This window comes from Chrysochloris asiatica, unplaced genomic scaffold (genome assembly GCF_000296735.1).
Source record: "Chrysochloris asiatica unplaced genomic scaffold, ChrAsi1.0 scaffold00019, whole genome shotgun sequence".
Taxonomy (NCBI): domain Eukaryota; kingdom Metazoa; phylum Chordata; class Mammalia; order Afrosoricida; family Chrysochloridae; genus Chrysochloris; species Chrysochloris asiatica.
The window spans coordinates 30,646,777-30,659,731 of record NW_006408537.1 but is presented as its reverse complement, the minus strand read 5'-3'; the positions used below and the strand labels follow the sequence as shown (position 1 = coordinate 30,659,731).

General features: G+C 38.1%; 1 protein-coding gene and 1 pseudogene across 1 annotated transcript in view; both read left to right on the top strand.

Annotated features, from left to right (window-relative positions):
* The window catches only part of IMPG1 (interphotoreceptor matrix proteoglycan 1), a 145,802-nt gene that overhangs the window by 39,650 nt on the left and 93,197 nt on the right, over positions 1-12,955 (top strand). Inside the window, 3 exon segments of the mRNA XM_006878342.1 lie at positions 4,419-4,482; positions 4,485-4,615; positions 8,379-8,445. Of these exon segments, the coding sequence (XP_006878404.1) occupies positions 4,419-4,482; positions 4,485-4,615; positions 8,379-8,445 (262 nt within the window).
* LOC102841031 lies at positions 6,460-7,060 on the top strand (annotated as a pseudogene).

Sequence of the window (12,955 nt, the reverse complement as noted above, 5' to 3'; positions counted from 1 at the left end):
CCATCCACTAGTACCATATGAAAGGTGGTCCTGAGGATCCCTCTGAAAACCAGGGAGAATCAGTGACTACTTAACTAGGACTGCTCTATAACAGAAGTGTGTTGTAGCTGAGTTCATTTCCCTTGAATTATACCTGAAGATGATGGATTCATAATCCAGATGGAGGAGCAAGAATGCCAATCCTTTCATATATGTAGAGAGTCTGTTGGCAACTATCATTTGAAATATAGAGTGAGAAAGTGATTATAGTTTCTAAACAAAATTCATAGCTTTATTTTATTTGTTTGTTTATTTGTCAAAGCTGAGCAAATGGCACAGTAAAACTACATAAGGCTTTGAATTCAGCCAGGTCAGGGTTTGAATCCTGGCTCTTTGATTTCTCAGCTGACACCTTTCCTCCATATGCCTCCATTACCTATAAAATGGAGATTATGTTGAGGAAAAGATTAAATGAGAAAAATAACACATGTAAACTGCCTAGAGCAGTTCTCTCAGTAAATGGTACTTGGCTTTCTTACAATGAATTTTTTGGTTAATTGGAAAGTCCCTCAAATTTGCAGATTGAAACAATTTGAAAAATAATCCATCGACCAAACACCATCTGACCTAGATGGACAAATTCGTTTCAGGAATAAACCACAAGACCAGTTCCTACATCTGTCTTGAAGTCAAACTTTTCCCCAAAAAATAAGTCAGTCTGGAAGATAAATAACTTCAATCATTTTTGTCCACATTTCATGACAATCACTCTCAGCACTTACATTGGCACGCACTGCTTCACCTTGCGCTGTAACAGTATGTAAATTTGTGCTCACTTAGAAACAATTAAACCATCTCCTTCTCACCACAAATTCTTCATCACAATCACCTTCACTTGCTGCACCTGCAGCTTTTATATTGCTGGAAGGCTCTGAGCCTTTTCTTGCACAAAAGTACGGCTAATAGTCTTATCATGCTGATTCTGATCATCTTACCAAATTATCGATAGCCTTTCCATTTCAATAGTTAAAGCACTGCTTTGCTTAGGAATAATTGTAGCTTTCTTCAGGGCAGAGCTCTTCACATGCTTCATGGTCCTCACTTTATTCTTTAAAATGAGTCCCACTGTTCACCATTAACCAACTGTAGCCTGACACTTTTCCAGTAACTGATGATGTTTCACCTCTTTCCAATCACTCTGTTTTCTCACTTTTGTTTCTGTCGTGATTGTTTTCTCTTTCTTTGATGCATCACCAGCACTTGCACTGGATTTACACTTTGGAGGCCTAGTTACAAGGGTAAATAAAAGGAAAATGTAAGCCATATACTAAGTTACACAACCAACACAGTGTTAACAGCAACCTGAGCCAACATCAAAAGGTGGAGTCATTCTCCTTCCTTGCTCCCACCAACCAACTGCTGAAGCTACTCCATGTTTTCATGGCTGACACAAAAGGTGATGCACATTCAAGTCTTAACTCAAATATTTAATATTACAGGCTTTCTGGCAGTCCATTCTTAAGTACTTGGTGTTGTTCATTAAGTACCCTCCAGTTGGCTCTGGTAGCATAGTAGTTACGAATCAGGCTGCTAAACTCAGGGTTAGCATTTCGAAACTACCAGTTGTTCCACAGGAGAAAGATGAGGATTTCTGCTCCTATAAAGATTTACAGCCTCGGAAACTCTGTACAGGGTCGCTATGAGTCGGAACTGACTCCACGGCACATAACAATAACAAAGTTGGCTCTGACTCATAGCAACCCTGTATAGAGTTTCTGAGGAGTGACTGGTGGGTTTGAACAACCAACCTTACCCTTCCATTTCGGTGTTTTTCCTACAGTACCTCACCAGAACTCCTCTTAAGTACGGTTATTGTTAAGTGCAGTCCAGTCAGTTCCAAATCATAGTGACCCTGTTTAGGGGTTTCAAGGGGCGACTGGTGGGTTATAACTTCTGACCTTTCCACTAGCAGTTCAGTGCTTATCCTACAGCATACCAATCTTAAGCACTGTGGTTGTATGCCATTAAGTCAATTCTGACTCATAATCTATACAAGGTTTCCAAGACAGTATATCTCTGTAGGAGCAGAAAACCTCGTCTTTCTCCTGTGGAGTGACCTTGTGGGCAATGTGTAACCCACTACACCATCAGAGCTCACATCCCAATATTAGACCAAATACAATATACTTTTTTTTCTTGTTTAGTGAAGTCACTATATGTCAGAGGAGATGTGGCAGTTGTATTAGAGTTTAAATTCTAAAGTGTCATGTTTATGGACGCTGCATGAATAATTTCATTTAGAAAGATCAGCACAAGACTGTTCCCTATGAGTTGGAGTCTTAAGTATTAGTTGTCTATAAAATGGATGTCCTTAACCCCAGGGCTTGCTGTACTCATTTAATGCCTTTCAGGGGGTGAGAATCCATTTACAAAATGCTTTTGAAACACTTCCTAGCACCAACACCACCCAAAATGTAACCTATGTAGGACATATCTGCAGTCTCTTAGGAAAAAAATGAAGAAATCAAGGAGTTTAATAGTAAAGTCAAACATGCATATGATCTTTGAACTAATCAGAAACAATATAATTAGGTTTATTTACTGAGAGTCAGATGATTCTCAGAACTTTTATCCAGATTATTGTGGTAATTTGTGTGTTTCTGTCAGAGTTATGGGCAAAAATGAAAGACTGAAAGCAATCAGGTAGTATTTTGTTCTGTTGTGCATAGGGTCACTATAAATTGGAATGTATTCAACAATACCTAATAACAATAACAACTTGAAAGAGGAGAAAGTACCATTTTCTTAATATGCAATGATCAATAGCTTGATCAATTTCATAAAACTTTTTTCTCTTCTGCATGATTACATTATTAATGATGAAAAGAAGATCAAAGGAGAAAGAGATGGGTAACTTGGATTTATTTTATGTTTAGAAATATAGTATATTTTCTTTCACAAATCTCTATGTGCTAACCTAGCATAAGTACTTTTTATATATAATGTCGAGTATAAGCCTATGACCTTTCAGTGATTTCTTACTTAAATGGGAGTGGTTAATCAAGTATTCAGTAATGTTGTTTGTTGTTGTTGTTAAGTGCCTTTGAGTTGGCTCCAACTCATAGTGACCCTGTATAGGGTTTGAAGGAGTGACTAGTGAGTTTGAACCACCAACGTTGTGGTTCAAACTGACCTTGCAGTCCAGTGGTTTATCCCACAGTGCCACATAGGACTCCAATAGTAGTGGGGGAAAAAACTCTAGTAAAATCACTGTGTAAGTTAAGCAGGTAAATATTGATTATCCAGCTAAAAAGGATTCTATAAAATTCAAGATTTTATTAGAAAAGTAGATATCTGTGATGCAAGCATGATTTAACTATTTCTCAGATGTTATTTGTGATGGGAAGTTGTCTGAATGTACATACATACATGAACCAAGTCTGGAAATAAAGCAGGGCAACGAATTTGCTCCTTGGTCAGACTGAATTGTGAAATGACCCACTATAGAGAGATCAGTAATAATAGCCAAGTTTTGTCTCCTGTAATTGACTAGTGAAATACTGAACTAATCATCAGACAAATTGTAGCATAAAGAAGTTCCAAAAATATATATTATCAGATTCTGTGGCCTCTGAAACATCCTTTTACATGGACTTATGATGTGAACTAAAAGGTAAAACCTGATCCTAGAGCTACAAAGAATTCTGTTTCATTTTTATATGCAAAAAGGCATTGAACGAATAAATATAATACTAAATATATAGTTAATCATGTTGTATTCCATTTCTCTGTCTTCTAATATGTTATCTCAAAAGTAGCTTGAGGGGAAAAGAATTATACTTCACATTGAGTTTTATTTTTCAACTAAAAAATATTTCTTGGGGAAAGGTAATACAGAAATTACCCTAAGACCTGAATTTTTTGAGTTGCTTACAACATGTTAATAGTATTCTCACTGCTATATCATATATTGCTATTTCATAAACCTTCCTGAAGATGTCTATTTCTAAAAGAAGGTACAATTCATCCTTCATGTTGATTGTCTTTACCAATAAGACCACCAAAAACTCTGGCCACTATTAGTGTTTTTAGTGGTCTTACAAAGTCTTAAAGCAATTCTTGACAATTAACACTTTCCCATAAAGACCTAAATAATAAACCTATGATCAGTTGATTCTGTTAAGAATTCCTCTTTAAGCTGGATTTACGTGTCAGTTTCAATTTAGGCATTTAAAATATATGTTAATTATTTTCCTACAATTTAAATTTCTGATAAACATTGAAATTTGTTCTGAAGTGGGACATTCTTTAAGAACCCAAAAGGAAAGGGGATGAAGATGTCCTGAAATTTTGTAGTAACAAGTCTCCTTTTTAGATATGTAAACAATGACTTTGGGTAGAATGTGTCCTTTGCTGTCTACAGTTCAAGCTTTTGAAAGGTGCAACCTGTGGCCATCTTCAAGAGAGACAACACAGAAGCAAAGAAGTCTACAGGTGATCTCCTGCTTTTGATTTCAACCAAATTATAAGTCATGGAATCATGGAGACCAAGCAGCCAGAAATTGATCTCCCAGCTACAGACCTCAAAAAGCTAATCAGCAGAGCACTCAAAGATGACCAATCCTTGGACAATTCAGTTCATTGATGGTCAGTTGGTAATTTCATAGTTCTGGGTTTATCTTCATTCTGGTAGCCAGACTAGGAAATATGAATGCCTCATTATCACTGTCATTTTAACTTGGAGCTTGTAGTTGGTCATTATTATAAAGACACATCATGTACATATACATTTCTGTCTTTCCTCACTCCCTCTTGTGTCTCATTTGATGAGTGACAACTTCACACCAAGAGTAGTACTAGAAGAACACCAAGGACTTCCATTCAGTCCAGGTCAAGTATGGTCATTCATTGGAACCCAAGTGGAAAGAAGAATACATAGAGAATTTGGCTCCCCTGCAACAATCCAAGCAGAATTCCTCATCTGTTTCAGTCAGATCCCAACAAGAAGCAGATGGTATGCTCAAATTATGATCATCTTTTATTATTATAATAGCCTTATACTATTCTATAAGAAAGGATCCCTGATGTTGCAGTGATTAAAGCACTCAGCTGCTAACTGAAATGTCAGCAGTTCAGAAGAAAGATGTGGCAGTCCTCTTCTATAAATGTTGTTATTAAGTGTCTTAGAGACCTTTCCGACTCACAGTGTGAGAATGAAAGTGGACAGCTGAAAGTAGGGCTCAGAGCAAGAATCGCCACTTCAGGCATAAGAGCTTGCTCTGAGACCTGCTTCAGGCCGGGGCCATAAGAACAACCAGGCATGGCTAGGCAAGTCCCCAACAGAATATCTGAAGAGACACAAATGCAGGGTAAAGAGCACACTCGTAAAACTGTCACAGTTGAAGACTCACAGGCCAGGTGGCAGGAACAGATAACAGATAAGATGAGGGCGGCAGGACTGGGAAAAGTCTTAGTACTATAGGTCACTTATGTGATGTTATGTTTAAATCTATTGGATCCTGCGGTTTCTGAATGCTCCATTGGGTAAAAGTTGTAATCCTAGTTTGCATATCTCCCTCCCATGGTGTGTCCCATAACCCTATGTAAGGTGCGGTTTGTGAACTGCTTGGGGTCGAGCTTTGGTGAGCTGATGCTGTAACACTGCTGTAACACTGCTGTAACACCGCTGAACACTACACTGCCAGCCGCCACTCGACCCTAGCATGCTAGCTTGAATAAAGCCCGCCTGCTTTTGCATTATCTTTGTCTCTTGGTCTCCTTATTGGGTGGTGGTCTCGGACCCTAACAACAGAAACCCTGTATACAGTTTCCAAGGGTGTGAATTTTTGCAGGAGTAGAAAGTCTCATGTTTCCCCCTAAGGAGCAGCTGGTAGGCTCAAACCAGCCAACCTTGTGGTTCACAGTCCAATGCTTAACTTATAGAGCCACCACACTCCCCACCCTAAGATTGTTGTTAAGTGCCATTGGGTTGATTCTGACTCATAGTGACCTTGCATAGGGTTCCCAAGGAACAGCTTGTGGGTTTGAATTGCTTACCTTTTGGTTAGCAATTCAGTTCTTGTTGTAGAGCACCACACCAGGTCTTCTCCCGTAAGAGTACAACTTTGAAAACCCTATCCTATAAGTCACAATCAACTAGATGGCACACAACAACAACAATCTTCTTCAAGAACTGGTTATTGTCACATTGTTAAATATGAATGTTTCACTGTCCCTATCACCAAAGAAAGAAAAACAGAAAGAAAAATCCAAACCTTGTGGCTTTTCACCCACAGAAATTGTTGAGTCAATGCCAAGTTCTGATTCAGACTGCCAGCCAGCACTGCCTACACCTCTTGCTGATATCATAGAAGCAAATTGTGTGTCTTTTTTGGTCTTCAATTACCGAAAAACTTCAAAACCTTCTACCAAAAATCAGCTCTAGAAAGAAACGGCAGCCAGGAAGGGGCTACTGGGACCATGGGGCTTCTGACTATTCTGAAGAATATGAAAAAGAAAGAGAGAAAGCTGTGAATGCTTATGCTCGGTCTGGACAACGCTGGCAAAACTACCATCCTCAAGAAGTTCAATGGGGAAGGCATCTACACCATCTCCCCGACACTGGGCTTCAACATCAAGACCCTAAAGCACGGCAGATTCAAGCTGAACATGTGGGATATTGTTATTAAGTGTCGTCAAGTACATTAGAATCCAAAGAGACCCTGTTTCCAAGGAGCAGCTGGTGAGCTTGCCCCACAGACCTTGCAGTTCAAACGACTTTGCAGTCTGAGGCATTAGCCCACAGCGCCACGATGTGGACGGCCAGAAATCCCTTAGGTCCTACTGGCAGAACTACTTTGAGAGTACCTACAGCTGCATCTGGATAGTGGACAGCGCTGACCGCCAGGGCATGCAGGACGGCCTGCGTGAGCTCCAGAGCCTGCTGGTGGAAGAGCGCCTGCATGCAGCTATCTTCCTCATCTTTGCCAAGAAGCAGGACCTGCCTGGGGCCTTGTCCTCTAACACCATTCGAGAGGCCCTGGAGCTGGACTCCAACCGCAGCAACCATTGGTGCATCTAGGTATCGAGTGGCTCGTGTATGACATTTCCAGCAGTATCTTCAGAGCCTACTGAGCCATCGCAGGTGCCCACCTCCCAGTTCAGGAATTCCCGGCCCTCGCCAAGCACCATCCATGGAGGAATGGCTGTCAGCCAGCTGAACTAACACTCCTAAATCCCCTGCCTGCTGCTGCTGCTCCAAGAACAGCCTTGGTTGCTGCCCTGGACTTCTGATCGACCTGCCTGCTGCTGTCACACTGAAAAAGAGAAGCTGGGCCTGGGAGGGGGCTGCCTCCACTGCTATTGAGGCTGTGGGCCTCACCCTCTGCTCAGCTTTCTTCCCTACCCTACCCCCCACCCCCACCAAAAAAAAAAAAAATTAGCTGAAGGGAGAACAGGGCAAAATTCTTTTTTGCAATGTTAATTATGATTATTTTCTGATTTTTACAAACAATACTTGGCTAACCTATTTGCAGAATTTGCATTAATGAAATATACTAAAATCTCCATTTCAAACATCCTAAAGTTCACAGCTTCCCTCAATTTAGTTAGATCTTTGTTTCAATTAGAGTTGGGATTTTCTGCTTTGGGTAAAGCAAACACATTTTCAAGAACTGAAAAAAGAATAATTACAGCAGAATATATTATGAATAGACATTTTATAAATTTGTTTTTAAGTTTTAAGATTTATCTAAATATTTATTTGTGGGGGTTTATAAGTACAAATTAATGTTCTAGAAAATAAAAACAGTAAATTCAATAATGAATTTTTACATTTCATTTAAGAAAAGCCCTGGAGGAATACCGGGTTATGTGTTGGATGGCTACCTGCAAGGTCAGCAGTTTGAACCCACCAGCCTCTCGAAGAGAAACAGTGGAGTCGTTCTGCTCCCATAAAGACTTAGAGTATCAAAAACACTCATAGAGTCTCTATGAGTCAAAATCAACTCCATGGCAGTGAGTTTTTTATTTCATTTAAAATTGTATTCATTTAATTTTTGCCAGAAGTTATCTTTGAGATGCTGATAAATAAAAGTGCTGACCAAACTTGAGTCCCCTTCATAGTGAAGAAGTTCAGAAACCCAAAAATAATTGACATGGTCCAAAGTTCTTTAGTTTTGTTACCTCTACTCACGCAGATTTGCTTAACCAAGAAGTCAATAGATCATTTTGTGTGCCATCTTCTCATTTCAAAACATGTTAATATGTCAGAATCTTTCTCCACAGTAAAGTCAAACAAACTATAAAATGATTTGCTTTAATTTAAATGATTAAAAAAAATACAGAATATAGTTGTGAAGTGTCCCTTCTAAACATGTGTCTTCTAAATTCATTCTCAGGACACTGCTTTGAGTCTAGAACTTTCTCTTGATCTGACAACTGACAAATCAGAGCCTGGTTTACCAGGTAAGTTTCTGTTCACAAAGTCCATGTTAGATTTCACCCTCCTCCTTGAGAAATTCATCTATGACACTGCCACCAAGACCAGTGACAAAGTTATTCCTGATGTAGCAAAAGTTTGCTTAAGTAAAAACGTACAATGAACAGTGTATGGCACCACGATCTCCTCTGAAGAAGAGGACACACTCAAAGTCCTACCTTATAAATTCTAAGTCTCTAGTCCCACAGAGCACTAACAGCCCTTTCCTTGGATTTGGTGAAGGCAACTGCAATCAAGTAGCACCAACTGCTGCCCATACAGAACAGAAATCTTTTCTTGGCTTTGAAACTGAGAATTTGACAGGACAAAATAGGTCATAAAACCCAAGTACAATACATGCAGTTATGACAACAGATGACTTGGGCTTTTGCAGTTAATATATGTATTCCTTTAAAACATATATGAAAAGAAAGGCATTGTGTATAGATTGACTGTTGATATTATATATTCTGTTACAATGCATTTCTTTAATACAAATTAGCTTATGTAAAATCAATAAAAAAGGAAGACTCTCTGTTAACTCTGAAGTCCGTTTGGTTCCTTTTTAAATTTCCAGGAAAATTGAGATAATACGGTCAAATTTGCTCACAGTTTAAGAGAAAGTTTACAAATATATGAAGACCTTCAAAAAATATATTTACTAAAACTCCTATAGAAGAGCCTTCCATTTGTGCAAAAAGTAGGTGATTTTGTGGCTCCAAGAATCCCTATACTTTCTATTTAATAGAGTTCTCTGGGAATGCTACAAATGTAGAAGTTTTTAGGGACACACAAGCCCCTGAATGTGAGTTTGATAAATATGCACTGTGATTCTAAGTGCAAATGTCAGTGGATATTTGTTGTGACTGGTATTTTTAGTAAGATTGCTATTGTTTTAGTTTGGATTCTCATTTCAAAATTCTACAGGTTTTGAGTGGTCCAACTCAACTTTATTTTTCTCATAAACTCTATACAATTAGTAAGCAATTTTTCAGGATTCAAGATTTTTCAGTACTATATATAGTATATGGGCATGACAGCAGAGCCAAGAATGCTCATTGAATTGGGCTTAAATGATTACCAATGAATAAATGTTAATTTCATACTACAGCTAGTTACCTATTGCTACATTACAAACCCCCTCTAAATATAGTGACTTAAAATAGAAATCATTTATTTTGCCCATACATTTGAAATTTATACATAGATAAGGCATAATGTTTGTCAACTGGAGTACACAAATGTTACTGAAGATCCATTACCAAGACAGACACGTATATGGATGGCAAATAGCTATTGGCTGGGAATCTCACTTCCTTCCTAAAAAAGCCTCTCAACAAAGCTGCTTGGACTGTCTCACAGTATGGCAGCTGAATTCAAAGAATAATTAAACTAAATTTGGCTTAAGTATTCCCAATCCTTTAAAATAATTCCTACAGATTTGCTTTGCCTTCAAACCACAGACTCTTCTCCCTTTAGCTTACTACTCTGTCAATTCTTTTTAAAGCCTGTGCTTCTATGTCTCTACAGAAAGGTCTGTATTTCACCTTTGATCACTACAAAGTTTCACCTCTAACCACACATTAGAGAACAACTTTCACCAATGTCACAGATGGTCTCTTAAATGATCAATTTAACAGCCTTGTTTCTATCATTATTTTCACTAACATTCTGGTGATTGACTCTTTTTGATACTTCCTTCTTGGAATACCTTCCTTTGGCATCCACAAAAGGATTCCTTGGTTCTTCTCATATTTTTCTCAATACCCATCCTTAATCTACTACACTGGGGCTTATTATTAGATTTTGGTATTTATGTAGTTTGGGATTTTTTTAATCTATTAAAATTTTACCTCATTCATTAGAAACAAAGTTCATAAATTTGGCTTTCAGCAGGCTTGACAATAAGAAAAACCATCAATCTTGCAATTCTAGGTTTGCATGCTTGTTGTTGTTAGGTTCAATCGAGCTGACATTGACTCATAACAACCCTATGCACAACAGAATGAAATACTGCCTGTACTCTTACCAACCTCACAATTGTAGCTAAGCCTGAGCCCAGTACTGCTGCCATTGTGTTAACCTATCTCATTGGGCTAGTCTTCTTTTTCTGTAACCCTCCGCTTTACCAAACAAGATAACCTTCTCCAGGGACTGGTCCCTCCTGATGATATGTATGAGAGATGAAGTTTGGCCATCCTGGCTTCCAACAAGCACTCTGACTGTACTTCTTACCACACAGATTGGTTTGTTCATTTGGCAGTCCATGGCACACCATAACTCAAATATATCAATTCATATACTCTTCTATGATCTTCCAACTTTCATATGCATATGAGGTTATTGAAAATACCATGGCTTGCATCAGGTGCAACTTATTCCTCAAACTGACATCTTTGATGTTGAACATTTTAAAGAAGTTTTGTACAGCAGATTTTTGTTTTGTTTACACTGAGATGTAACCTATATTTATTCAATCTGTATGCTGAGCACATAATCCAAGAAGATGGATTATATGAAGAAAATTGTGGCATCAAGATTGGAGGAAGACTCACTAACAACCTGTGATATGCTGATGATACAACCTTACTTGCTGTAAGTAAAAAGGTCTTAAAATAGTTACTGATGAAGATCAAAGACCACACCCTTCGGCATGGGTTGCACTTCAATATGTAAAGAAAACAAAAATCCTTACCACTAGACCAATAACTAACAGTTCTTAAAGACTTCATTTTGCTCAGATCAACCATCAACACTCATGGAAGCAGCAGTCAAGAAATCGAATGATGTATTGCATTAGGCAAATCTGCTGCACAAGAGTTCTTTAAGATGTTCAAGTAAACATCTTTTTGGTATTCTCTGCTTTCAGCCAAGATCCATCTGACATTGGCAATAATATACTCTCATTCCACATACTCTTTGAATTCCAGCTTGAACCTCTGGAAATTCTCTGTCAATGTACAGTTGCAGCTGTTTTTTTTTTATTATCTTTAGCAAGATTTTACTTATATGGGATATTACTGATATTGTCTGATGATTTATGCTTCTGTTGGGTCACCTCTCATTGGAATGGGCACAAATATGGATCTCTTCCAGTTAGTTGGCCAGGAAGTTGTCTTCCAAATTTCTTGGCATAGATGAGCGAGTGCCTCCAGTGCTATATCAGTTTGTTGAAAATTTTCAATTTGTATTCCATCAATTCCCGGTGCCTTATTCTTTGCCAAAGCCTTCAGTGCACCTTGGACTGCTTCCTTCAGTATCATTAGCTTTTAATCATACTACCTCTTGAAACGGTGGATCATTAATCCTTTCTTTTCAGTAAGACTGACTCTGTATTCCTTCCATCTTCTTTTTTTGATACTTTTTACATCATTCAATATTTTGCCCTTGTTGCTGTTGTTAAGTGCTGTCAAGTCGATTCTGACTCATAGTGAACCTGTACAGAGATTCTGAGGAGCAGCTGGTGGGTTTGAACTGTCAAATGTGTGGTTCACAGTCCACTGCTGATCCTACAGCACCAAACCAGGAGTCCTTAGAATCCTTCAATATTGAAAGTTGAGGCTTGAATTTTTTCTTCATTTCCCTGAGCTTGAGAAATGCTGAGGGTATTCTTTCCTTTTGGTTTTCTAACTTCAGATCTTTGTACATTTCATTATAATATTTAACTTTGTCGTCTCAAGTTGAAATTTTCTGTTCAGTTCTTTTATCTCCAAATTTATTCCATTTGTTTTAGCATTTCTATGCTGAAGAAGTTTCCAAGTTTTTTCTATATCCATTTTGCTCTTTTCCTTCTTTCTTGTCTTCTTAATGACCTTTTGTTTTATTCCTGTATGATGTTCTTGATTTCATGAACAACTCTTCTAGTCTTTAGTCTTTAGTGTCTAATGCATGAAATCTGCTCTACAGATGACCTCTAAATGCAAGTGAGATATGTCACAGTCATATTTTGGCTCTTGTGAACTTGTTTTAATTCTCTTCAACTTCAGCCTGAACTGACATATGAACAATTGATGATTTTTCCCACAGTCTGTCCCTGGCCTTATTTTAGATGATGATATAGTTTCTCTACCATCTTTTCACATAGATATAGTCAATTTGATTTCTGTGTATTCCATCTGCTGCAGTCCATGTATAGAGTCTTCGTCCATATTGTTTAAGAAAGGCATTTGTAATGAAGAAGTCATTGGTCTTGAAAAATTCTATCATGCAATCTCCAGCATCATTTCTATCACGAAGGTCATATTTTCCAACTACTGATCCTTCCTCTTTGTTTCAGATCTTTGTGTTCCAATAGCCAGTAATTATCAATACACCTTGATTACATGTTTGAGCAATTTCAGACAGAGGAAGTTGGTAGAATTCTCCAATTTCATCATCATTTGCTTTAGTGGTTGATGCATAAATTTGGGTAATAGTGGTATTATATTAACTGGTCTTCCTTGTAGGTATGTGAATATTATCCTATCACAGACAGCATTGTACTTCAAGACAGATCTT